This window comes from Anolis sagrei, chromosome 1, assembly GCF_037176765.1.
Source record: "Anolis sagrei isolate rAnoSag1 chromosome 1, rAnoSag1.mat, whole genome shotgun sequence".
Classification (NCBI taxonomy): domain Eukaryota; kingdom Metazoa; phylum Chordata; class Lepidosauria; order Squamata; family Dactyloidae; genus Anolis; species Anolis sagrei.
In genome coordinates, this window is record NC_090021.1 from 228,965,451 (window position 1) to 228,990,154 (window position 24,704).

Genomic DNA, 24,704 nt, shown 5'->3' on the forward strand with positions numbered 1-24,704 from the left:
GTCCAAGTCCTCAGATTATCTTAAGATTCTATAGTATATTCCAACAATGGCTTTCCCGTTGTTTGACTTCACTTTGATTTTTACCCAGATATCTCAACTTGGCTTTTGGGATTGAAGTCTTGGACCTCTTCACAGGTGTAGACAATTTCTATTTTGTCTGTTTCTCAGAAATAGGTTATACCCTTTGTTACTACATTCCAGTTATGACTCATCTCACCAGACTTAAATTATTCCTATTATATCATATTTGCTTTGCTGTGTTGAGAGTTCAAGCACATCTTGTTTATTTCCCATGTTATGTGGACATTGCTCCTGAAGGATTTTTTCTTCTACTATTGTTGGGTTCTTGTACTATTTGTCCAGTTATCTCTTTAACATTCAAGCACCACCATTTGAGCAAAGTGATTGTACAACAAGACACATTTAGCATATATGGAGCAAAAAATGCTAGACATCAATTTGCTATTTTTTGCTAGTAACATGTCAGTGGCTATGGACAAAAATTAAAGAAGGAAGTACAAAAGCATGGCTGTAGCTGAATATTAAGAAAACAAAACTAATCATCAAAGAATGGGTCGCTGTTTAGAGAAAGTGGTAAAGGTATAAATGTAAAGATTTTCTGTACCTTGACTTAGTAGAAAAAATGAACATGGTGATTATAGTAAAGACACTAGAAAAAGACTAAAAGAACGGTCATAAATAAAAGAGGCGAGATCCTCAAGTCTAATAATATATGATTGAATACAATAATCAGATAATTAATGCCATAGATTTCCTGATTTCTGTGTGTAATTTTGAAAATAGGATGGTTTTGTTTTGTTTTGTTTTTTGTGTCAGGAGTGACTTGAGAAACTGCAAGTCACTTCTGGTGTGAGAGAATTAGCTGTCTGTAAAGACATTGCCCTAGGGATGACCGGATGTTGTGATGTTTTACCATCCTTGTTGGAGGCCTCTCTCATGTCCCTGCATGGGGAGTGAACTCTCCCCAGATTAGAACCGCTGACCTATTGGTCAGCAGTCCTTCCAGTGCAAGGGTTTAACCTATTGCGCAACTGGGGGCTCCAATAGGGGGTTTTCTTGGCTAGATTTATTCAGAGGAAATTTGTCATTGATTTTCTCTTCAGGTGAAACAGTGTGGTTTGCTGAAAATCACTCAGGGGGTTTCCATGGCTGAGCAAAGATTTGAAGACTAGTGCCCTAATCCAACATGCAAACCATTATATCACACTGATTTTCATCCTCATTTTACCACCACTAGAGTTACTTCCACATTTTAATTGCTTTTACAGTTACCTGTTATTTCGGTTTATCCATTTTATGTTTTTATATGCATGAGTTTTATTCATTCTTTTGGTAACTCATCTAAGATAGAATAGAGTCGGAGGAGACTACACCGATCATCTAATTCAATCTGCATTCCATGAAGGAAAAGCACAACCATAGCACTCTCAACAGTATTAGCTATCTCTCGCACAGCTTAAGATCGTCAGGAGAGGCCCTACTCTCGATCCTGCCACTCTCGCAAACGCGGTTGGTGGGGACGAGAGACAGTCTGTGGAACTCCCCCCTAAGGACATCAGCCTGGCCACCTCCCTCCTGACCTTTAGGAGACAACTGAAGACCTGGCTGTGGGAAAGGAAACTTGAACATTACGACATTGGATTTATCTGGCTGGATCTTGGTTTTAGCGGCATTTTAATTGAATGTTGAATGTTAAATGTAGTTATTGATGACTTTTATAATGTTTTATTTGAGCCTAGTGTTTTAATTGAATGTATATGTTGACAGCATCACAGATGCTTATGTAAAGCCGCCCTGAGTCTCCTTGTGGGGGAAGGGCGGGGTAGAAATTAAGGAAATAAATAAATTAATAATAATAAAATTTGGTGTCATCTGCAAAACGGATAAGCATGCCCTCCTTCATCCAATAAATAGTAAAATAGTCCAATTTCTTGATGATATTCTCAAATTGTCAGAAAGGCAGTATGAAAGGAAGATTCTGAGACATAGGATGAATGCTAGATCTGCTTGTCTGTCTTCTGGCATTTTCATATGTTGCTTGGTGTGTATGTGTGTATGTATATGATTGTGTGTGTGAATGCACACACATATAAGAATGAGTTATATTTTTGTTACTAATGGCTTTTCCCATTTTCAGTGTCAGATCTCCCCGGAAGGGACCAATCACAATGGTAGAACTTAATGCCAAAGTCACCAAGACTCTGAACAAAACAACGCCTGGTCTCCAAATATGGAGAATTGAGGTGAGTAGAAGGATGAACAACAGGACAGACACACACCATATAAAATTTAATAAAGATCTCTTTCCTTGAATTTAGCATTCTCCAGCCTTTTGTAGACCCAGTTTGGAAGCTCAGAATCCCATATTTAATGTACCATTCCAAATGCCAAACTAGAGAATGACATTAATTGTCTGAATGTTATTGATGAATACATTTTAAAAATGCAACAGGAAATACTAAACCTCACTGGAATGAGAAGAAGAGTTTATTTTTCTTTCTGTTGTGATCACAAATACTGTAAACTCTTCCTACTTGCATTGATATTTCCATTGTCTAAATTGGTTGGGCAAAGTAGGCAACAGCTATAAAGAGTAAAGGGAGGCTACAGCATAGATCCAAAATGGGATTTCCTCTCACTGCAAATAGAGTTTTCAGAAGAAGGATTTCCTCCAGCAAAGCAGCAAAGAAAAAAGGTTGAAATTATTTGTTTCCTTGGCTTTTAGTCTTTATCAGTTCCCTGGAGATGCTGTTTCCATTTTTAAAATGTGCACATCGAGTGAAAAGAAAGGGGATGGAAAATGTACATTAATTATGATTCACTATAAATTATTAGTACCCTATTTGTGGTGTGCAAGACTATTGATGGAAAGCATATATGTGCCTTTCAGTTTCCCGTCCTTGAGTTGATCCAGTAATCATCACATTAGTTTGCCTTCTTTTTCACATTATATCCAAACTAACATAAGCAATGAAATGTGAATATTTCTAAAATGTGTACAAAAATGTTTTAGTCAGTGAGGGAAATGTGTAAAAAGTGCACAGTAGGAAAGTGTACACCCCAAATTAACACAACATTCAATGCAAGAGGGGGAGAAAACATCACGACTTTCAATGGCCTAAAGACCTTATCACATTAAGGGAGGGATTCACCACGCATTGTGGCAAATCTGTGGGATCCTGGCAAAGGGTGTGGAGAACCTGTCACCCCATGCCCTGCATCGCTCAACTTGCCACCAGCCCCATCCCATGAGAGGAAGCATGCACCGCCCAGCTTCCCCCCATCGTAGCAAAGCTGCTGGAGCTATTTGGGGAAAACTGGGTTCAGCACCTTGGATAGGCCTCCAGAGGCCAGAGTAGATACCCTGCCTCATTGGCATGAGAGCCACCAGCCATCAGGGCAGAATCCTAGTATAGTCTAAGACCTTATCAGATGGGACAATTTGCCTGTCATATACTGCTTGCTCTTCCTTTTCACCACAGAGCCTGGCTGGAAGTAGATGTGTATTGTGTAATGGGCTCCATGGCGAAAGGGGAGAGCAAGCAGCGTATATCAGGCAAATTGCCCTGTCTGATGAGATCGTTAGACTATACCAGGATTCTGCCCCGGTGGCTGGTGCTCTTGTGCCAATTAAGCAGGGTATCTGTTCTAACCTCTGGGGGGCTATCCAAGGTGCTGAACCCTGTTTTCCCCAACAGCTTTAGCAGCTTTAATATAAATGAGGACACTGCCCCCCATAACAATTCTGTCCTGAAATTAATTTTCCTTCAATTCCCAAATTCCTCACTCACACCCAGAGTGTTCATTGTTCATATTCCCTTTGTACCTTTGCCTGCTATTTTTCTTCAGGTGCCTAACTGATATTGGTAAATGCTCAACTACATTAAATTTAAATTACTTCAATTACTAGGAATTTGAGGGCTAAAGGGATATTTGCAGAAGGATGTTCTCATTTTGTTGCATTCCCTAGCACTTCATTATGGAAATCTTAAAGAGGCTTGCCTAATCAGAGCTTACAATACATGCAGTCCTCTGTATCCATGGATTCTGCACCCACAGATTCAAATGTTGTTTGCGGCGGCGGGGGGGGGGGGGGGGGGGCACAGAATTGGATGGAGCAAGGCCCTCATTTTGATCACTTTGAGTCCCAATTCTTTGGGGGGGGGGAGTGTGGGTAAACCCAACTAAACCCAAGAGAAGATCCACTACCCCTGTAACATGTAAGCTGTTAATCACTAATGAGATTATATGGGTAACAACAGAAGCAAAACTGACAAGATATTCATATTCCTAGCAAAGGCACATTTGTCATTTGCCTTGGTTTTCAAGAGAAACACAGGAAGAACGTTCTCTGCAATGCAAGTTCTTCTGAGTGAGGGATCATTTGCCCGAAGCCAGATAACTTTTCTTTCTTTGTCTTTCCAGAGCATGGAGATGGTACCTGTGCCACCCAAAACATATGGAAACTTCTATGAAGGGGATGCCTACGTCATTCTCTCGGTAAAACAATTATCACTGGTGCAGGTCTTCTTTTGTTAAACATACTTGGGCAGGACAGCCAGAAAAAAAGACAGGACAACTAAAGAAAGAAGCAGGATAGGGGGTGTCTTCTTGTCCCATTTTATTTGTGGGAAGTGGGTAATGCTTTGTGTCATAGTTGAAGAAGACACCTTACATGGACATTTCCATTTTACTGGTAGGTAATGCATGATTGCAAAATTGTAACATTAATGCAGAGGGTACAAAGTTATTCAGATGACATCTTGTATTATTAACAGACTTCTGAAAAAGTTCCTTTTGAAAACTTTAATGTCATTATTTGCTGTTAATTTGACTTTCATTTATGGAATCTAATTAATGAGAAACCTCCACGGGCACCACTCATCCGCAGGCCTGGTCAGATCTTGCAAATTCAGGGTCATGCCTTCCTTTATTGCATCAAGCTGTTTGCATTGCAGTCTCCTCTTTTTCCTCCTTCATTCTATTTTATCAAATATTTTATTAAGTACCTTCTCCGTGGTGGCCCCTCAGCTATGGAACTCCCTCCCCAGCAAAATCGGAGCAACCTCCTGACCTTCAGAAAGAAAGTAAAACCCTGGTTATGAGACCAAGCTTTTGGATAGCAAGTTAGTGCAATATGAATACATGGAATTGTGAAATGATTAATGAAATGACCTTGGATTTGACCAAAAGGCTTGGAGAGTGGGGGCTAACCTAATATCTCTAGAGAGGGCATTCCAGAGCTGGGGAGCCACCACAGAGAAGGTCTTCTCTCTCATCCCCACCAACCATACTTGAGAGGGTGTTGGGACCAAGAGAAGGGTTTCCCCAGCAGATCTCAGGATCCGCACCAGTTCAAAGAAGGAGATGTGGTCTCAAAAATAGGTTGTACCCAAAATGTATGAGGTTGTTGCTTCAAAATAAAACACCCTTCCTTCAATCTTCAGATTTGTAGCACTTCAGGGAGGGCAACAGGAGAACTATTCACACCTAGAATTCTTCTTTTGAAATGTTTACAATCCCTTGATAACTTTGCTTGCCCCTTCCCATTTTTTTGGATGCCCAAATTGTGTTTCTGAATGTTTAGTTGAAGTTTTAATTTACTGCAATACTAGAAATGAGGAGGTTAAAGGGACATTTTATGGGGAGTGGTAGGATTTTTAATTAATATTTGCAATGCCCTGATCCCCCCCCCCCCCCTTTGCAGTAACTGACTATATGCATGGTTGTTGTTTGTGGAGCTGCTATGTGAACAGAGAATTGGACTCAATGGGACTTTAGTGTTATCGAGCATGCCTGTTCTTCATATTCCACTCATCTTGTCTTTATAATGTGGCAAGATATGTTTATCCAATGTTCTTGTTGCTTTTTTGGAATATGGTACCAATGAGCTACTTTATCAATTGCCTTTTAATGGGACATCTAGGGATGTAAATACAGAATTGGTGTAAATGTTCTTTCTTAGTAGGCTCTTATGGATGGTTATGAATAAATCTAGCTCAATATGGGAATCAGATTCCCTACTGAGCACAGTAGAGCAAATATATCACTGAAGTTTGAGTGAGTGATACATAGAGAGACCTAGTCTGCTAAAGTTGCTGCTGCATTTTTTCTTTTCTTTTTGTCACTTCAACTCAGACCCATAAATCAGGGAGCACCTTCACTTATGATATCCACTACTGGCTTGGAAACTCATCATCTCAGGATGAACAGGGTGCAGCTGCCATCTACACTACCCAGATGGATGAGCACCTTGGTGGAGTGGCCGTACAGCACCGTGAGGTCCAAAACTATGAGAGTGAGGCTTTCCGGAGCTACTTCAAACAGGGTATAATGTACGTAATCCTGTCTTTTGTGGCTAAACAGGGTAATTATAGCTTTTTTGTGTCAGGAACGACTTGAGAAACCACAAGTTGCTTCTGCTGTAAGAGAACTGGCCGTCTGCAAGGATGTTGCCCAGGGGACGCCTGGATGTTTTACCCTGGGTTCGAACTGCCAACCTTTCGGTCAGTGGTCCTGCTGGCACAAGGGATAATAATAATAATAATAATAATAATAATAATAATAATAACAATAATAATAATACTTTATTTATATCCCACCACAATCTCCCCAAAAGGACTTGGGGCGGCTCATAAAGCACTCCAGGCTGCACATATAACATACAACAGGTAAAAATGGTACAAAGGTATAAAACAAGTCACATAAAATTATAACAACAAACCCTTTCAACACATGTAGCATAAAAACAAAATAATACAATTTTAAAACAACAGTAGATAAAACTAACTGCTGTCAATTCACAAGGTGCCAAGTTCAGGGTTTAACCCATTGTGCCACTGGGGGCTGCTAATTATAGCTTCTTGTTACCTATTATTGGTTTAGGATGATGTTTTGTTACATGAAATTATAGCTTCTTGGTTCTGCTTTGTTTTTTTAATGTAACAAAAGGTTTCCCTAAACCAACAGTGGGTAACCAAAACCTAGGTCCAAAACCAATTTTCCTGAGGTCCTAAGCTGACTCTCCAGGAGTTTCCCCTGACAGTACTTTCACTTTCCTATGACACTGTTGCTTGGTGGTTTCCTACTTTTCTACAAGGTTCTCCCATTTTATTAGATTGAACTATCTCTCCCAACTCAATAAGACTTTAAGGTTTAATGTGCTGGCATTTTTGGTCTCGCCCTATTGCTTTTGGTTTCCTCCATCACTGGAACATTGTCTCCGGAGAATTCTGATTAGGCTGGTCTTTTTCAGATCAATTTTCAGTCTTACAAGGTAATAAATAGGAAGAAGCCATATAGCAACCTGTTCTTCTGTAGTGAAACTGCAATGACATTGAAACAGAGGCAAATTAGAACTATGGAACCATAGAAGCACATAGTAGGAAGAGACCATAAGGACTGTGTAGTTCAATTCCCTGCTGTGCAGGAATCAAAGCACTCCTGACAGATGGGTATCTCGCCTCTGTTTAAAAGCCCCCAGAAAAGGAGTATACTCCATTGTCAAAAAGCTCTTACCATCAGGAAGTTCTTCCTAATGGTTAGGTGGAATATCTTTTCCTGTAGTTTGAAACTGTTGCAGTATGTTCTAGTCTGTAGAGCAGCAGAAAACAAGTTTCCTCCATCTTCAATATGGCATTCTTTCAAATATTTAAACCTGGATATTATGTCACTTTTTAATCTTATCTTCACCAGGCTAAACATGCCCAGCTCATTAAGCCACTCCTCATAGGGCAAAGTTTCCAAATCTTTCATCATTTGGTCATTGTCTTTTGGACATGTTCCAGATTAAACAAGAGTAGATTGTTCCTGTGAGAGATGAAAAGATATTCATTATCTGAAAGGAAGACACACACATATAGTTGCATCAGGACACCAACCAGAAAGTGTCAGTTGTGCATCAGCAGAGTCTGTTATGCATCAGGACACTTTTGCTAGTGTTCCTTTATGCATTTTTACAATTCACTCACTGGGTTTCTTAGAAAGCTCTGCTGCATAGGTAAGTGTATGTAAAGGTTCGTAATGTACACTATGATAGAAGATACTAGCCAGAAGGAAACGTTTTAAATGATGCTTTTGGTCTCCTTTTTATGTGAAGGACAAGGATAGTCATGTGTGCCTGATCATTGTTGTCCTGGCCTCTACTTTTTGAGTCAAAACTATCCAAAAAAGAGATTGTTTTTCCTGTTTGCTTTTGTTGGCATAAGTGTTTGATGTTGCAACTGTGTAGCAATCCTCTCCAACCCATAACTTCTCATATAGGTTGCATTACAACTTCTATGGCCATTTTCCACAGCTCTGCTGGCTGCAGATGATCACAATTGTAGTCTAACACAAATGGAGATCTTCAGATTTGGAAAGGATGCTGAACAAAACAGACAATGCCTACCCATTCATGTTAAATGACAATGGATTTTGGCATTATGGCAATGAGTTCCAGCTGGTTTTTTATTATAGCTGGTTTTAATTATTGTTTTATTATGTACTATAGTTTTATATGATGTGTTAAAATATTTGTATCTGTGATTTATATTTATTTTGTATCATCTTAGATTCATACAGCATCGAATTGCTGCAGAGTGTTAGCCGCTCTGAGCCCCTAAATGAGGGACAGGGGGTGGGGTATAAAACAAAGCAAATAAAATAAATACATTCCTCCCATTGTGTGGATTTTATGGCTGGTAATGTGGAACTGCACTCCACACCCCACTACAGTGCAAATCTTGACCCTGCATTTTCTCCACAGCTACAAGAAGGGAGGAGTGGCTTCAGGCATGAAGCAAGTGGAGACCAACACATACAATGTGCAACGCCTCCTGCATGTCAAGGGCAAGAAGAATGTTGTGGCTGGAGAGGTAGGTCAACCACAGAAGCCAGGCAGCAAGGAGAAGAGAAATGCTAATGGCTAATTGCCTAGTTCCTACTCAAAGTGATTGGGTTATGGGAATCCGGGCTCTTGAAGATGAATTTGTTTCTGGGTGATCCATAAAACTGCAGATTAATCCTGATGAAGTGGCCAAATTGTCATCCACAAAGGTATATTCAGATCTTGTATAACTTAAAGTTTGGGTAAGTTAGTTTTTGCACTGAAACACTAGCTGGGTATTCTGGAAAGAGTCATTCAGAAAAAAAAAATCCTCCTAATCACTGGTACAAATTACCCATTTTTGAAGGTGAGAGATATTCACCCTCTTATTACAACAAAGTGTCATATCTTTTTGTGTATGTATGTGTGTTTTGCTTTCCTCCCATTAAAGTTTCCCCATATCAAAAGAGTCCTGGTCTACTGTATTTAAATAAACTCATATAACTTCCACCACAACCACCACTAGATGATGTGCTTCTTCTTTTTGCACAGGTGGAGTTGAGCTGGAGCAGTTTCAACTTGGGGGATGTGTTCCTGCTGGATCTGGGCAAGCTCATCGTCCAGTGGAATGGTCCTGAGAGCAACCGGATGGAGCGACTGAAGGTGCTGCAAAGAAAGGGGAGGGAATGGATGGAGGGTGGAAATGGAGAAGCTGAGTAGAGACCTGAGATGGGCAAGAGAGGAGAAATTTGATCCATCGGCTCTATAGAGTGGGGTGGGAATCTGAGGTTTGATGTTTTTAAAATCTCCAAATATCATATCAACTCTATTGTAAAGTAATTGTGGAATGGATTCTGGAATATTTTGAGTATCTGTGATTCATTAATGAAGGATTATTCTATACTATTGTGGTATTTAGGACTTCTGGGGCCAGTTCATGATCTGGTGGACAACTTTCTGGTGCTGAACCACATTGTATTTGTTGGTATTAGCATGGCAAACAAACAAGCTCTTGTCATGGCTGTAATTGAGGTCTTATTGGTTTGGTAGAACCTTCTGAATCACTGACTCAGTCTTTGAGGGGTCAGGGTTACTGCCACACCGAGATGATGTGACAAAGCATTATAAACCAAAGGACAGATCTAGTGAAAATTCTTCACATTTTGTGTATGTAGACTCAGTATTCACAGAATGTGAATATATGGAGATACCAGCATGGAAAGAAGAAACGCTATCTCTATTATTCAGATAGACATGGATCATCATATAGATTATATTTCCATTAAAAAATAACGTAGGAAATGTTATGGACACATAAATTAGATAAATCATAGAATCATTGAGTTGGAAGAGACTTTGTGGGCCATCCAGTCCAATCCCCTGCCAAGAAGCAGGAAAATCACATTCAAAGCACCCCCCAACAGATAGCCATACAAATCTGGATCTCTGATCAAGTTCCCATATATATACAACCTATACACTGAACTGGGGTGTCCCACTAAGTTTCACTTGGAAATTTTGCTCTTTGTTGTTTCAAAAGGCATCCTAAGAGGTTGTGAGGTCTGTTGGAAACTAGGAAAATTGGGTTTATATTGGTGGGAGAAAGAAAATTGGGTGGGAGAAAGAACTCTTGTCTGTTGGAGCTAGGTGTGAATGTTTCAATTGGCCACCTTGATGGCCTGGCAGTTTCTAGGTATGGGTTGTTACTGCCTGGGGAAATTCTTTGTTGAGAATTCAAAGACCATTTAACAAAGGAAATGTCAATTCAAACAGTATAAAAGGTATTAAAAACAATTGTTAGCTGGGCATATCTGATGATGTCAATCAATTTAAAAGATGGAGTAGAACTTTCTGTGCCACGCTGTCATGTGTATAAAGACACACACTCATACATACAGCCTGACCCACTTATTGCATGTGTACTATCTCTATTATTCGGATAGACATGGATCATCATATAGATTATATTTTTCCTGCTTCTTGGCAGGGGATTGGACTGGATGGCCCACAAGGTCTCTTCCAACTCAATGATTCTATGATTTATCCAATTTATGTGTCCATAACATTTCCTACATTATTTTTTAATTGAAATATAATCTATATGATGATCCATGTTTATCTGATGTGGCGAACACTGTTCTTGAGATTGGCTATTGACTATGATATATATTGTTGTTTTAATTGTTTAACCATTTAACTGCTGTTTTTATATGTTTATTGTATTTGTGTAGGCATCAAATTGTGCCATTTTGTAAGCCGCCCTGAGTCCCCCCTCGGGGGTTGAGAAGGGTGGGGTAGAAGTATACGAAATAAATACATACATACATACATACATACTTCCCATTAGCCCAAAGCTATGCAGGTCCCTCCTGCAACCTTCTGATAGGGATGTGTTGTGACCTGTTCTCCACAGGGGATGACTCTGGCCAAGGATATTCGGGACCGGGAGCGTGGTGGCCGAGCACATGTAGGTGTGGTGGATGGTGAGAATGAAGCTGCTTCTCCTGGACTCATGAAAGTCCTCACCTATGTGCTGGGAGAGAAGAGGGATATACAGCCAGCCATCCCAGATGCTGTGGTCGACCAGAAGCTGAAATCTGCTCTTAAACTCTACCAGTGAGTGACTTCTGGCATGCAGTGCAAAAGACCAACATAAAATGTTGAAGAGTTCAAGTGGAAAGTGCAACTGATGGAGCAGAGCTTGGAATAGTTACTTTTTCAGATTACAGCCCCCAAAGTTGGGCACATTGCTCTGTGCTAGTTAAATCATTCTGGGAGTTGTGGTCCAAATAATTAACATTACCAAGCTCTGTAACAGAATGAAAAGCCAATCTTTCATACAAGCAGTAATGGTACTAGGGGATGCCAATGGCATAACCATCCTGGATGCTGGTTAAAAAAAACAAAGGTCCTGTGTACAGGTATTTTAATATATCTGTCGTTCTAATAAATGCTTCTGTTGTGAACATTTGGCTAAATGTTACCTTCATGGACATTATTCTGTCCTGTGAGTGGATTCCATTAGGACATAATTCAGAATTATTTAGTGAAGTCTGTGATGACTATGAGAAAATGGGATGTGAAATTTAACCAGAGCAATATTGCAAAGGAAGTGGTTTTTCATATAGGTTTCTTGGGTTTCTGGTGATTTGGCATGTAGCATTTTCAAATATTTCTGGACATCAGGGATGGAAAACCACTGGGGAAGGATTGGAATCCCAAAAGTTACTCTACAAGCTCTGCACATTGGTTGCCTAGTCCTAGAATAACATCTTGTTCTGTGTTTCCATCCAAGTGTCTGTGATGCAGAAGGGAATCTACTCATCCAGGAAGTTGCCATCCAGCCCCTCACCCAGGACCTCCTGAAGCATGAGGCAAGTGGCTTCTTTGGAGAACTAGTTTTACTGGCATAAGTCAGAGGAGTGGCCCATGCACACATGTACTGCGGGGTGTATGGAGGGCACATTTGGCTAACTGAGGGAGAACAAAAGGCATCCATCACGCCGTCTCCAAAGTACATAGCATCCAATGGAATTGTTATTTTGCAGCAAGGAGTCCACTACCACTAAGCACCTCTTTTCATATCTAGCAAGGAAAAGTGAATAGCAGCCCATTTGCTTCTCTTTTATTACACTTAAAACCTATTACCCAAGGCAGCTGCTTTACTTGCCATAATGAGGAGTCCCCAGTGGCACAGGGGGTTAAACCCCTGTACCAGCAGGACTGAAGACCGACAGGTCAGAGGTTTGAATTCGGAGAGAGCGCAGATGAGCTCCCTCTATCAGCTCCAGCTCCTCATGTAGGGACATGAGAGAAGCCTCCCACAAGTATGGTAACACATTATTTATTTACCTTTATTTACCTTACTTATATACCGCTGTTCTCAGCCCGAAGGCGACTCACAGCGGTTCACAACAAATACGAACAGCAAAAATTCAGTGCTACAGTATAAAAACAGTTAACAACCTAACACATTACACAATTAATAAACAGTTACTACAATACCCATTCACTGTCATCTTGTCATCAAAAACATGTTCCAGATTCGTCATCCATTGTTCCTTTCCAGTGTTCATTAACCAATCATTGCACTAATTATTCGAACACCTGCTCAAACAGCCAGGTCTTCACTTTTTTGCGGAATACCATTAGAGATGGTGCTAGTCTAATGTCCGTAGGAAGGGCGTTACACATTAGAACATCCAGGCATCCCCTGAGCAACATCCTTGCAGACAGCCAATTCTCTCACACCAGAAGCGACTTGCAATTTCTCAAGTTGCTTCTGACACAACAAAAATAAACTTTCCCTAATGGTAGTCTCATACGAGAAAGCTTAGTAATTACATATGTGGGTTTTCCCCTCAAAAACATTAACTTGTGTGTGTGTGTGTGTGTGTGTGAGAGAGAGAGAGAGAGAGAGAGGGGGGGGGGAGGGAGGGAGAGAGGGAGAGAGGGAGATGTTGCCATGTTGCCTTATCCAGATCCTGTTTTGCCTTCTGTCAGGACTGCTACATCTTGGACCAGGGTGGCATGAAGATCTTTGTCTGGAAGGGAAAGCTGTCCAGCAAAGAGGAGAGACAGCAAGCCATGACACGGGCCTTGGTGAGTGAAGGCAGAGGTGAACATACCATCCTTGGGAGAGAGGCATGGCTGAATATCTTTGCGATAATGGAAGAGAACCTCCACTTTTAAAAAATCATATCCTGCATTTTAAAAAGACTGTAATTCTTATGTTTCAAATATTTCAGATTTTGACTGGCTAGAGCACGGGTCCTCAAACTAAAGCCCAGGGGCCGGATATGGCCCTCCAAGGTCATTTACCCGGCCCTCACTCAGGGTCAACCTAAGTCTGAAACTACTTGAAAGCACACAACAACAACAACAACAACAACAACAACAACAACAACAACAGTCAATTCTCATCAGCCAAAAGCAGGCCCACGGTTCCCATTGAAATATCAATAAGTTTATATTTGTTAAAATTGTTCTTCATTTTAATTATTGTATTGTTTTTAAGTGTTTTTTGCACTACAAATAAGATATGTGTATGTGCATAGAAATTCATTCATGTTTTTTTTTTCAAATTATAATCTGGCCCTCCAACAGTTTGAGGGACTGTGACCTGGCCCTCTGTTTAAAAAGTTTGGGGACCCCTGGGCTAGAGTGTCACTAAACCTCACAGGCTCTCCATTTGGATCAGGATAATGTGATTGTTGCCTACCTACCTTTTAGTCCCTTCAATTTCATAGTGTTAAGGAAGATAACTTTAAATCAAATGATACTTATATAAGAGTAAAATAATGTTTAGAGTCTTGGACAGTTTCTGTCCCCCCCACTGAGATAGGAAACCCACTGGGCGAAGTTAAATGATATGTACAGTCTGACCTAGCTCATAAGGTTTTGTGAAGAAGAGTGCTGTTTATACTTTCTTTAGTTCATTGGAGGAGAGCAGTATAGATATAAATTAACAACCAAACAGGATAAGCATGACAGGTGGCACTGGGGAAAAATAACATCCTCTATTGATATCCACAAGGCCATTTTACAAGGAAGCAGTGAAAGCTAAGATTAATTGTACGAGGGTGCTGAATTCCAGGAGGGAAATCTTCCTTCAACTGTTACTGTAAAAAATGAAAGTAGGATAGTTCTTAGTTTAGCAACCTTGGCTGCTGGAAATGAAACATTTTTTAAAGTACTGGCTTTTGTTTGCTTGCTTTTTGTTGATGTTAAAGATTTCGCTTTGGTAAGTCTCCAGTCAGCCTGGGCTAACCTACAGAGACTTTAGAAGTAGCAAAGACAGATTAAAGTACCGTGGAATCTTGATTTAAGACTGTCCCAACCTAAGAGTGTTTTGAGTTAAGAACTGCTGCTCAGCCCATGTTTTGCTTTGACATACGAGCAGCATACAAGCAGGGCTTCAAGGTAGCAGCCTCCATGCCTCATGTCTCCGTGCCTCGTGCCCTTGTTTGCTTTGGGAGTTTGCTGTCCGCTTTGCTCTTCTCTACTTTGAGGAACTTTGGGTTAGCTGATTTTGTGTGTGTGTTTTTTTTTATTGGTGTGTTTGAAGAGAGAGGGTAGAGAGAGCAAGAGAGGGATGCTTTGTACTTCCTTGCCACAACTTTGTGCTTCTACAGTTAGGCCACAACTTTGTGTGCTTACCACTTTGTTTTTATTGTTACATGTGAATGTGCATTTGTACATTATTTGTTATATATAAGGTACATTTTCTTATTTAAAAACATGTAACATACAGATTAACAGCATTTCAATGACACACAAATTCGTGAAGCTATCCATATTTTTTGCAGTGTAATTAGATAAACATAGAACTAGGAAAGAGTGAACATGGAATGGCTTAGACAATGCTTCTGGAAAATGAGTTAAATCAGGAAGTCACTGGTGACTATGTTTTTAATGATTTTTATATGGTTTTTATAATGTGTGCTAAATGTTTTTATGATTGTTGTGGCATCGAATTGCTGCAAATTTGTAAGCTGCCTCGAGTTGCCTTTGGGCTGAGAAAGGCAGCATAGAAATACTGTAAATAAATAAATAATAAATGAGAAATGAGAAAATTCACTTTGAGATAAGAGAAATTTGAGTTAAAAGCTTGGTCACAGAATGAATTAAACTCTTAATTCAAGGTATCATTGAGTTAGATATTTTACTGCTCTTTGGAAAGTTGACATCTGAATTTGTTATTTGCAAAGATAAAACTGCAATAAGGTTGTTCCATAATTTCAAACCTCTCTTTTTGTGATGGTTCTCCTACTGCACTCTAGACTTCATTCTCTTTTCCTTTTTAGGGTTTCATCAAGGCAAAGAACTATCCACCCAGCACCAGTGTGGAGACTGAAAATGATGGCTCTGAATCAGCTGTCTTCAGGCAGCTCTTTCAGAAATGGACTGTCCCCAATCAAAGTGTTGGCTTTGGCAAGACCAACACAGTTGGAAAAGTAGGTAAGTGCTACAGCCTTGTCATGAATTGGCTCCTCTCATGTTTGGGAACAGGACTTGCATTATATATCTCTTTGGGGATCCTTTGTAGCCAATCTCTTGCTCAAAAATGGCGCAATCCCAGGATGTTCTAGTCTCCCCAGAATAATTTTTGTTTGCATATGCACATGCCTTGAATGGTGTTTGGTTTTTATAAAGCATCTTCTGTCACGTGACTATTAAAGGTATCTTCAGTGAGCCCTTTCCCCTATTTTTCAGTTGCACAGGATTTGTGTTACAGATGAATCCACAAAATCCTAGAACAGCATTTGGTATTATTAGCCAATGCATGGCAACATGTTATTTTTGGCTGTGGCAACCATACGTTACTGGGTTTCTTTTATAGATAAATACATTCCACCAGTCTGGCAACACCCATTCATAGTTTGTTCTAGCACAGTTCAGGGGCTACAACTTGATCTCTAAATTTACCCACGAATGTACCTTTCCATCATTTTCTCAACAGCCAAAGTAGAGCAGGTGAAGTTTGATGCTACCACTATGCATGCCAAGCCTGAGATGGCTGCCCAGCACAAAATGGTGGATGATGGCTCTGGAGAGGTGGAGGTAAGAACTGGGCCTGACAATTCTGTCTTCAGCTGCTGTTGGAGGAAACATCGAGCTTAGATTTTTCCTCCAATTGCAAAATGAGCTTTGGTTGTGGTTTTATAAAAGTAGCTTGAACCTGAAGGTTTATGACTAGTAAGACTGGCTTCATGTAAACAAGCTTTGTACTCCAGAGGTGGAATCAGGATGGAATCCAAAGCCTTGGAATGAATCAATCTGCCATTCTGAAATGACAACAAACCATAAATGAGATACTGTACATGGCTATGGAGAAGACGTAATATTAATTTTATATCATAGAATTATAGAGCTGGAAGAGATCTCGTGGGACATCCAGTCCAACCCCCTGCCAAGAAGCAGGAAAATGTCATTCATATAACTATAGAGACTTCTGAGAGGGCCAAATTTGGCATTTCCAGCCTCTTCACAGTAGTTAGATCTTCATAGTAAGATCTACAGAGACACTTGCTGGAACACCTCAGCAAGTGAGAGTCCAAAAGTGGCAGGCTAAAACCCAGAACGACAATCAATGGCTGATACCAAATGAGAGACTTCCTCCTGGGCACACAGAAAACTGGGCGACTTGGAAGGCACTGAACAGACTGCGCTCGGGCACCACGAGATGCAGAGCCATCCTTAAGAAATGGGGCTGCAAAGTAGAATTCACAACATGCGAGTGTGGAGAAGAGCAAACCACAGATCACCTACTACAATGCAACCTGAGCCCTTCCACATGCACAATGGAGGACCGTCTTATATCAACACCAGAGGCACTCCAATTGGCCAGCTATTGGTCAAAGGACATTTAGTAGCATGCCAAGTTTGCAAACTTTGTATGTGTGTTTTTTTAAAAATACAATATAACTCTTTATTTGCTCATGATATGATAAATAAATAAATAAATAAATAAATAGTAGTTTTCAGAAGGACCCTTACTAAAAGACCAGTAAGAACCGCCAGCAGCGGGAAAATTACTGACTTACTGAAGCTTTAATGGTGTGATGTGAAACTGACCCTAAGTTAAGAGAGAAATTAGGATGCAAATCCTATAAGGTCTCTGTTTAAAGGAATGCCTCTTCTGTTATGACAGTTCTGTTTAGAGAATATTTTGCTTCTATACAGTACCTTCAGCATCTCAACTTGACTGTGGCAGAAGAGTGAAAGGACATTGAACCAAGTTACTAACTACTACAGGTTGTTCATTTTTGAACACTTGAAACAAGCATCCTCCTCCTCTGTATTCAGAGATTTCATCAGTATTTCGCTTGTGTTTGCTTCTAGCCTTCCAATAGTATTAGCACAGGGATACCAAAGGGTGAGGAGATGCTTCTGGCTCTGTCAAAGTACAAGACTGGAGATCCCAAAACTTTAAAATGACCTCCTATGCCCCACTGCAGCATTTCTATTTTGGTGTTATGACTTTAACTGCATAGATTGATGCTTCTCACTGTGATTGTGAGATTTAGTGAAGCGAGTTTGGTCTTTCTTTTAGACAAAAGATGAAAGCTAAATGAGCGAAATGCTTCAGTCATTGTGACGCTGTACACTTTTTCTTTTCTTGCACTTATACAGAATAGAAAAATACATATATCCCTGCTTTTGTATTCATTGCTTCTAGATGCCATGCTGTGAGTCCTTTTATTGCATTCCTTGGGATGCAACTTTTCTCTCAGCTGGGAATAAGAACTCCACTGTATGTAGGGATGGAGAAAATTGGTTAGATTAAAAAAAATTGTAAAATTATCTTTCGCAGCTTGCAAGGTGCATTGCAAAATAAGGTATCCCATATCTCCATTATGCACACATCAGTGAGACTTGCTGTGCATGTTGAAGATATAACACATCAAATTATATGTTTTAAAAACCATTTTATTGTGTACAGTTTAAAACTCCATTTAAATTCCCTTTAGTTGCAGAGCAGGAGTGAACAAAAGCACACAAACTTTTATTTGAGGAAGTTGTGCCAAAAAGCAGTTATAACAAAGTAATGCAAATGGAGATAAAGAATATCAATGGGTATCAGTGAAACACAATAATGCTAAGATAATGCTCACATCCTTAATTGAAGCTGGAGCCCCCAGTGGCACAGGAGGTTAAACCACTGAGCTGTTGAACTTGAGCTGTTGAACTTGAGCTGTTGAGCTGTTGACTGGAAAGTTGGTGGTTCAAATCCGGGGAGCAGGGTAAGCTCCCACTGTTAACCCCAGCTTCTTCCAACCTAGCAGTTCAAAAACATGCAAATGTGAGTAGATCAATAGGTACTGCTCCAGCGGGAAAGTAACTTCACTCCATGCAGTCATGCCAGCCACATGACATTGGAGGTGTCTACAGACAACCCTGGCTCTTCAGCTTAGAAAATGAGATGAGCACCACCCCCAGAATCGGACTCAACTAGATTTAATGTCAAGAGGAAACCTTTACCTTTACTTTAGCTGAAGCTGGTTGTTACCAATATAATATTATGGACTGGACAACTGTACCCACTATCTATCAGATCTGTTTGTAGCTATATGTCTACTCTTCATGTTCTGTTTGCCTTCAAAGGTCTGGCGAATTGAGAACTTGGAACTGGTGCCAGTAGAGAGCCGCTGGCTAGGGCATTTCTATAGTGGCGACTGCTACCTCATCCTCTACAAGTACCAAGTCTATAATAAGATGCACTACATCCTCTACATTTGGCAGGTGAGCAAACCAAGGGGGCATGGGAGGGTGAGGAATAGGCAATGGAAAATGAATTATTGGTAGAGGAAACAGAGAGGTGACAGAAACATGATTTTGTCTACATGTCATCGCTGAGCCTGGAACCCCAGGTTTCGGCGGTGACCAGGGGAGCATTTTGCACAGCTAAAGCTTGTGCGCCAGCTGCGCCCATACCTTGGGAAGTCTGACTTGGCCACGGTAGTCCACGCTCTGGTTACATCCCGTTTAGACTACTGCAACGCTCTCTACGTGGGGTTGCCTTTGAAGACAGCTCGGAAGCTCCAACTAGTCCAACGCTGATTTTAACAGGAGCGGAGCGCAGGGAGCATACAACCCCCCTGTTGTGCCAACTCCACTGGCTACCGATCTGCTACCGGGCTGAATTCAAAGTGCTGGCGTTGGCCTTTAAAGCCCTAAACGGTTCGGGCCCAAGCTACCTATCCGACCGCATCTCTGCCTATGAACCCACCAGGACTTTGAGATCTTCCAGGGAGACCCTGCTCTCGATCCCGCCTGCTTCTCAAGCTCGGCTGGCGGGAACAAGAGATAGGGCCTTCTCAGTGGTGGCTCCTCGGCTGTGGAACGCCCTTCCTACGGACATTAGACTAGCACCATCTCTAATGGTATTCCGCAAAAAAGTGAAGACCTGGCTGTTTGAGCAGGCGTTCCAATAATTAGTGCAATGATTGGTTAATGAACACTGGAATGGAACAATGGATGACGAATCTGGAACATGTTTTTGATGACGAGACAACAGTGAATGGGTATTGTAGTAACTGTTTATTAATTGTGTAATGTGTTAGGTTGTTAACTGTTTCTATACTGTAGCACTGAATTTTTACTGTTCGTATTTGTTGTGAACCGCTGTGAGTCGCCTTCGGGCTGAGAACAGCGGTATATAAGTAAGGTAAATAAATAAATAAATAATGTCCCTGAGGATGTGAATGAACTGTAGGGATATTCAAAACAAACTGAGGACTAGACATTTCCTTTCTTATCCCCCCATTTTAAGGATAGCGAAGATGACAAGCGATCAAGATAAAAGCCCCAAATAAACAAGATTGGAAAGGGGCGATCTTGTTACAGCAGTACAAAAATATTACCACCAAAATCCTTGAATACATTGTCAGAAAAAGGCATGTTAACCGGTGTATGTATCAAAAGAAGACATTTAAATGAATTTATGAAACTTTGTAAAACCACTTGAAAAATAAATCAGAACCAGGTGCATTTTACAAAGGCCATACTCAGTACAAATGAGACAAAACTATCAATGGAACTATGCAGCTTGGTTTTTTAAAGGTCTGACTCTGAACATGTGTCAGGGAAAACATCTAAAATGTTAGCACCAGTTTATGAAACAATCCTTAATCTATTCTTTGGCATTTATATTTTCAAAAAGAAGGACCATGAGGAAGACTGTACTGTGAATTATAATCTGCATAAGTGTTATGTGTATTCTCTCATTCACAGCACAGCCAAGACACAGGAGGTTTTTTAGGACTCTACATAGAAACTCCTTTTTCAAGTGAATTGCAGTGCAAGATAACTAGATCTGCCTACTCTGTTGCTATTTCCTAGGGTCGCCATGCTAGCAAGGATGAAATCACTGCTTCTGCTTACCAGGCAGTCATTTTGGACCAACAATATAACGATGAACCTGTGCAGGTGCGGGTGACCATGGGCAAAGAACCTGCTCACCTTATGGCCATTTTCAAGGGGCGCATGGTGGTCTATACGGTAAGTACGGAAAGCTTGCTTTCTCTCTCATCCCCTAAGGAAGGGCAAAATGTGTGACTCATAGTAATCGGGTTGGAGGGGCCCCCAGTGGTGCAGTGGGTTAAAGCACTGAGCTGCTGAACTTGCTGATCAAAAGGTTGGCGGTTCGAATCTTGAGAGCAAGGTGAGCTCCCACTGTTAGGCCCAGCTTCTGCCAGCCTAGCAGTTCAAAAACAGGTAAATGTGAGTAGATCAATAAGTACCACTTCAGTGGGAAGGTAACAGCGCTCCATGCAGTCATGCTGGCCACATGACTTTGGAGACGTCTATGGACAATGCCAGCTCCTTGGCTTAGAAATGGACATGAGCACCGCCCCCCCCCCCCCCCGCCCCCAGAGTCAGACATAACTAGACTTAATGTCAAGTGGAAATCTTTACTTTTTAATCAGGTTGGAGATGGGATGCTTATTTATTTATTTATTTGCAATATTTTTACCCCACCTTTCTCACCCCAGTGGGGACTCAAGGCAGCTTTACATACAGGTAACATACAGATGTCTTAAAACACAATGTACACTTAAATAAATATTAAAATAGAATTTAAAAAGTACATTAGAAACAATGCTTAGGCCTTCTTCTTCAGTCATTTTTCTAGTCTAATTACCCCTGTGAACCAGTCTTAGACCTGCAGGGGGAATAGGAAGGAGAACAGGCACAATGTAGCAGAATGTGAAAAAAATTACCTTTTAAAAATAGTGGTCCAAAAGAAAATCTTCCAGAACATTGGGATCTGGGAATATAATAAGTTGAGGTTGGGAAAAGTAACATTTCCAAGGTCTGCAACATGGGGAGTTCTTATTTTCCCTTCCTAGATTGATGTTAAAGTTCCTGCAGCATTCTCTATTCCCTTTTATTCTTTATCCAGGGTGGTACCTCCAGAGCTGGCAATACAGATCCAGTGCCCTCCACCCGTCTCTTCCATGTCCACGGGACCAATGAATACACTACTAAGGCTTTTGAGGTGCCTCCCCGGGCCTCTTCCCTCAACTCTAATGATGTTTTTATTCTCAAGACTCAAAGTTGCTGTTACCTCTGGTATGGAAAGGTAGGTTATCATGTCCAAAACTGGCTAGACATTTGCAGACTCAGGTCATTAGCCTGTTCTTGATTGCATTTCTACAAAAGTGAGTACAATACAGCTTGGAGAAGTTACTTTATTGGATTTTAATTTCCTCAATTCATCAGTCAAAATCAGGCTGTGTTCTTTATATAATTTTAGTTGTTAAGTCATAATTCGTGTTTATGTGTTGGGTTGTTTAAATTTTGTTAATGTGGATGTATTGTTGTTGTATTCAGGCATTGAATGTTTGCCTTTTATGTTTGGAATCCGCCCTGAGTTCCTTCGGGGAGATAGAGCGAGTATAAATAAGGTTTTATATTATTATGTTACTAGCCGTCCCCTGCCACGCGTTGCTGTGGCCCAGTCTGTGTATATGTGTTTTGTATGTATATATGTGTGTGTATATATTTGTGTATATGTGTATATATGTCGGTTTTTTTGCATGTGTTGTAATGTATTTTTTTTTTTGGCTTTTAAAATGTCTTTCGCTGCATTTTTCAGTGTTTTTATGAGTGGTGGTCACTTATTGGCCTGATAGGTGTATTGTGTCCAAATTTGGTGTCAATTTGTCCAGTGGTTTTTGTGTTATGTTAATCCCACATATTTATATATATGGTATATTTTTGTACAATGTTGAAAAATTATACACTCAAATACCAAGGAGTTAGACCAGGGTTACAACAGATATCTGGTCCTAACACCATCTATGCAGAGCCAGGAGTAGTGAGTTGCTAGGAAGGAGATTTCTAGAAACTATGATTTTCTGGATTTGATTCCTGGTAAAACGAAGTGGGGTCTGATATCTTATTCACCACAAGTTGGGTATGAATTTCCAGCTGCTACATTGAAGTCTAGAAATATCCTCTGAGGTCTTCTCCTCTAATAACCCACCATGTTCTGCTTCTTTCCCACAGGGTTGCAGTGGAGATGAGCGGGAGATGGCCAAGAACGTATCTGATCTAATCTCCAGGACTGAGAAAGTGGTGATAGCCGAGGGCCAGGAGCCGGCAGAATTCTGGGTGGCGCTGGGCGGGAAGTCTCAATATGCCAGCAGCAAAAGGTAGCACTGGTGCAAAATTTGGGGAGACATTTCGTCACCTTCAGGTGGATGAAATAGGCATAAGTGTGCTCCATGGAGAAATCAAAGAGATTTGTTCTCCTTATACTTGGCCATGATGAGCCTGTGAAGTAAACCCCAGGATCAAATGCTGGATTTTATTTTGAACTATTTTATCTCTGTCTTTTTAGCTTGTTAAATTGTTTGATATATTTTCATCTTTTGGAATCATTTTATTTATTCAAACAGTGTTACATTTATCAGATTTGTGCCCTGAGATCTCTGGGCAAAAGGCAGGATATGTTTAAAATAAATAAGAAGCATTCATTCACACAGTTATTAGTATTTTGAGTACGCACAGTCTCTCAAATCCTAACCTTTCTTCTCCAGTCCAAATCTGAAAACACATTAGTGATTTTGTAACATCTCAAGCTACTCATTAGGACACAAATCTAAGTAAGATTTCCACAACATTTAATGACTTATTTGTTGCAATCTGCCTCTCCTCTGATGAATGGAAAGTGGTGTGCATGGGCCCCTTTCTCTGTTCCTTTTATCCTCACAACCCTGCTGTGAGGTAGGACAAGGTGAGAGAGTAAGACTACTACTCTGAAGTCATCCAATGAGTTATCAATGCAGCACTGAAGCTGGAAATCTCACTTGAACTATTTGGCCACACTGGCCCCATAGGTCTATATACAATGCTGTGCCATTGCAAAGGAGGCGATGTGAAAAGGAGAAGGAAAAATATCTGGGGAAAAGCAGCAGACATGACAAAGAAATGTGGTTTTGTTTCTGTCTGTATGTAAAGGATTGTGACTCAAGAATTTTTAAAAGTATAAGGTTGGCACTTTGGCCAATCAGTTTAGTTGTGATTTGAAGGCAGCTAATTTTAACTACAGATGGTCTGCATTTTAAACTGTGTTTTTATTTTATTTTATGTGTTAATAGTAATTTTTTATTTAGTAATCATTTATTTATTTCATATACTTGTACTCCGCCTTTCTCACCCCTGAGGGGGGACTCATGTACTGTTTATGTTATATACTACACTTGTAGTGTCCTGTAAGCTGCCCTGAGTCCCTTTTGGGAGATGGTGGCAGGATATAAATAAAGACGACTATTGTTGTTGTTGTTAGTTTCTGGACCACAACTCCTAAAAGCCCTCAGTTAACAGGGCCAGTGGTTGGGGGAAGCCAAGAAATAAAAAAAAAACCTGTGCATGTAGCTGGATCATGCATGCATATCCTGTTGCTAAAGACTTATACTTCAATAATGGAAAAATAAACATTCACCAGCTATTGTATCAGATGTTTGATGGATGGCAACTTCAAGAACATGTCCGTTTGAAATTATGTTCATCTTATATCAACCTATGCTCCTAAACTAAGATTTGGACATAGTATGAGACATTGTGGCTCAAAGATGATCATTCTTAGCAAATATAAGAAGGCAGTTCGAAAAGAGGAGGACTGTATCACAATCCACTTAGAAGGGCAGCTGATTAACTGGTTTCTTGGAGATCTCTCATTCACCATTCAGCTTGATGACTCTTAACAAATATGCCTAGTCCAAGTTCTTATCTATGTGCCTCCCTTTCTCTTGTTTTCTTTTCTCCCACTTCGGCCATCATGTTTTTAAAATCCAATAAAACATTTAAAAATATAGAAAGTCATACTAACCTACTTCTCCATCAGATAGCACTATGAGAGATTAGA

General features: G+C 40.4%; 1 protein-coding gene across 3 annotated transcripts in view; it reads left to right on the plus strand.

The window, feature by feature from the left end:
• Nucleotides 1–24,704, plus strand: part of VIL1 (villin 1) — a 54,724-nt gene that overhangs the window by 23,757 nt on the left and 6,263 nt on the right. For all 3 annotated transcript variants that reach the window (XM_067460587.1, XM_060773491.2, XM_060773500.2), the window contains 14 exons: nucleotides 2,159–2,264; nucleotides 4,447–4,521; nucleotides 6,160–6,356; nucleotides 8,768–8,876; nucleotides 9,380–9,490; nucleotides 11,241–11,443; nucleotides 12,123–12,201; nucleotides 13,331–13,429; nucleotides 15,634–15,787; nucleotides 16,290–16,390; nucleotides 18,935–19,072; nucleotides 20,672–20,830; nucleotides 21,735–21,914; nucleotides 22,844–22,989. In XM_067460587.1, the coding sequence (XP_067316688.1) occupies nucleotides 2,159–2,264; nucleotides 4,447–4,521; nucleotides 6,160–6,356; nucleotides 8,768–8,876; nucleotides 9,380–9,490; nucleotides 11,241–11,443; nucleotides 12,123–12,201; nucleotides 13,331–13,429; nucleotides 15,634–15,787; nucleotides 16,290–16,390; nucleotides 18,935–19,072; nucleotides 20,672–20,830; nucleotides 21,735–21,914; nucleotides 22,844–22,989 (1,857 nt within the window). The remainder of the gene's footprint in view (nucleotides 1–2,158; nucleotides 2,265–4,446; nucleotides 4,522–6,159; nucleotides 6,357–8,767; nucleotides 8,877–9,379; nucleotides 9,491–11,240; nucleotides 11,444–12,122; nucleotides 12,202–13,330; nucleotides 13,430–15,633; nucleotides 15,788–16,289; nucleotides 16,391–18,934; nucleotides 19,073–20,671; nucleotides 20,831–21,734; nucleotides 21,915–22,843; nucleotides 22,990–24,704) is intronic.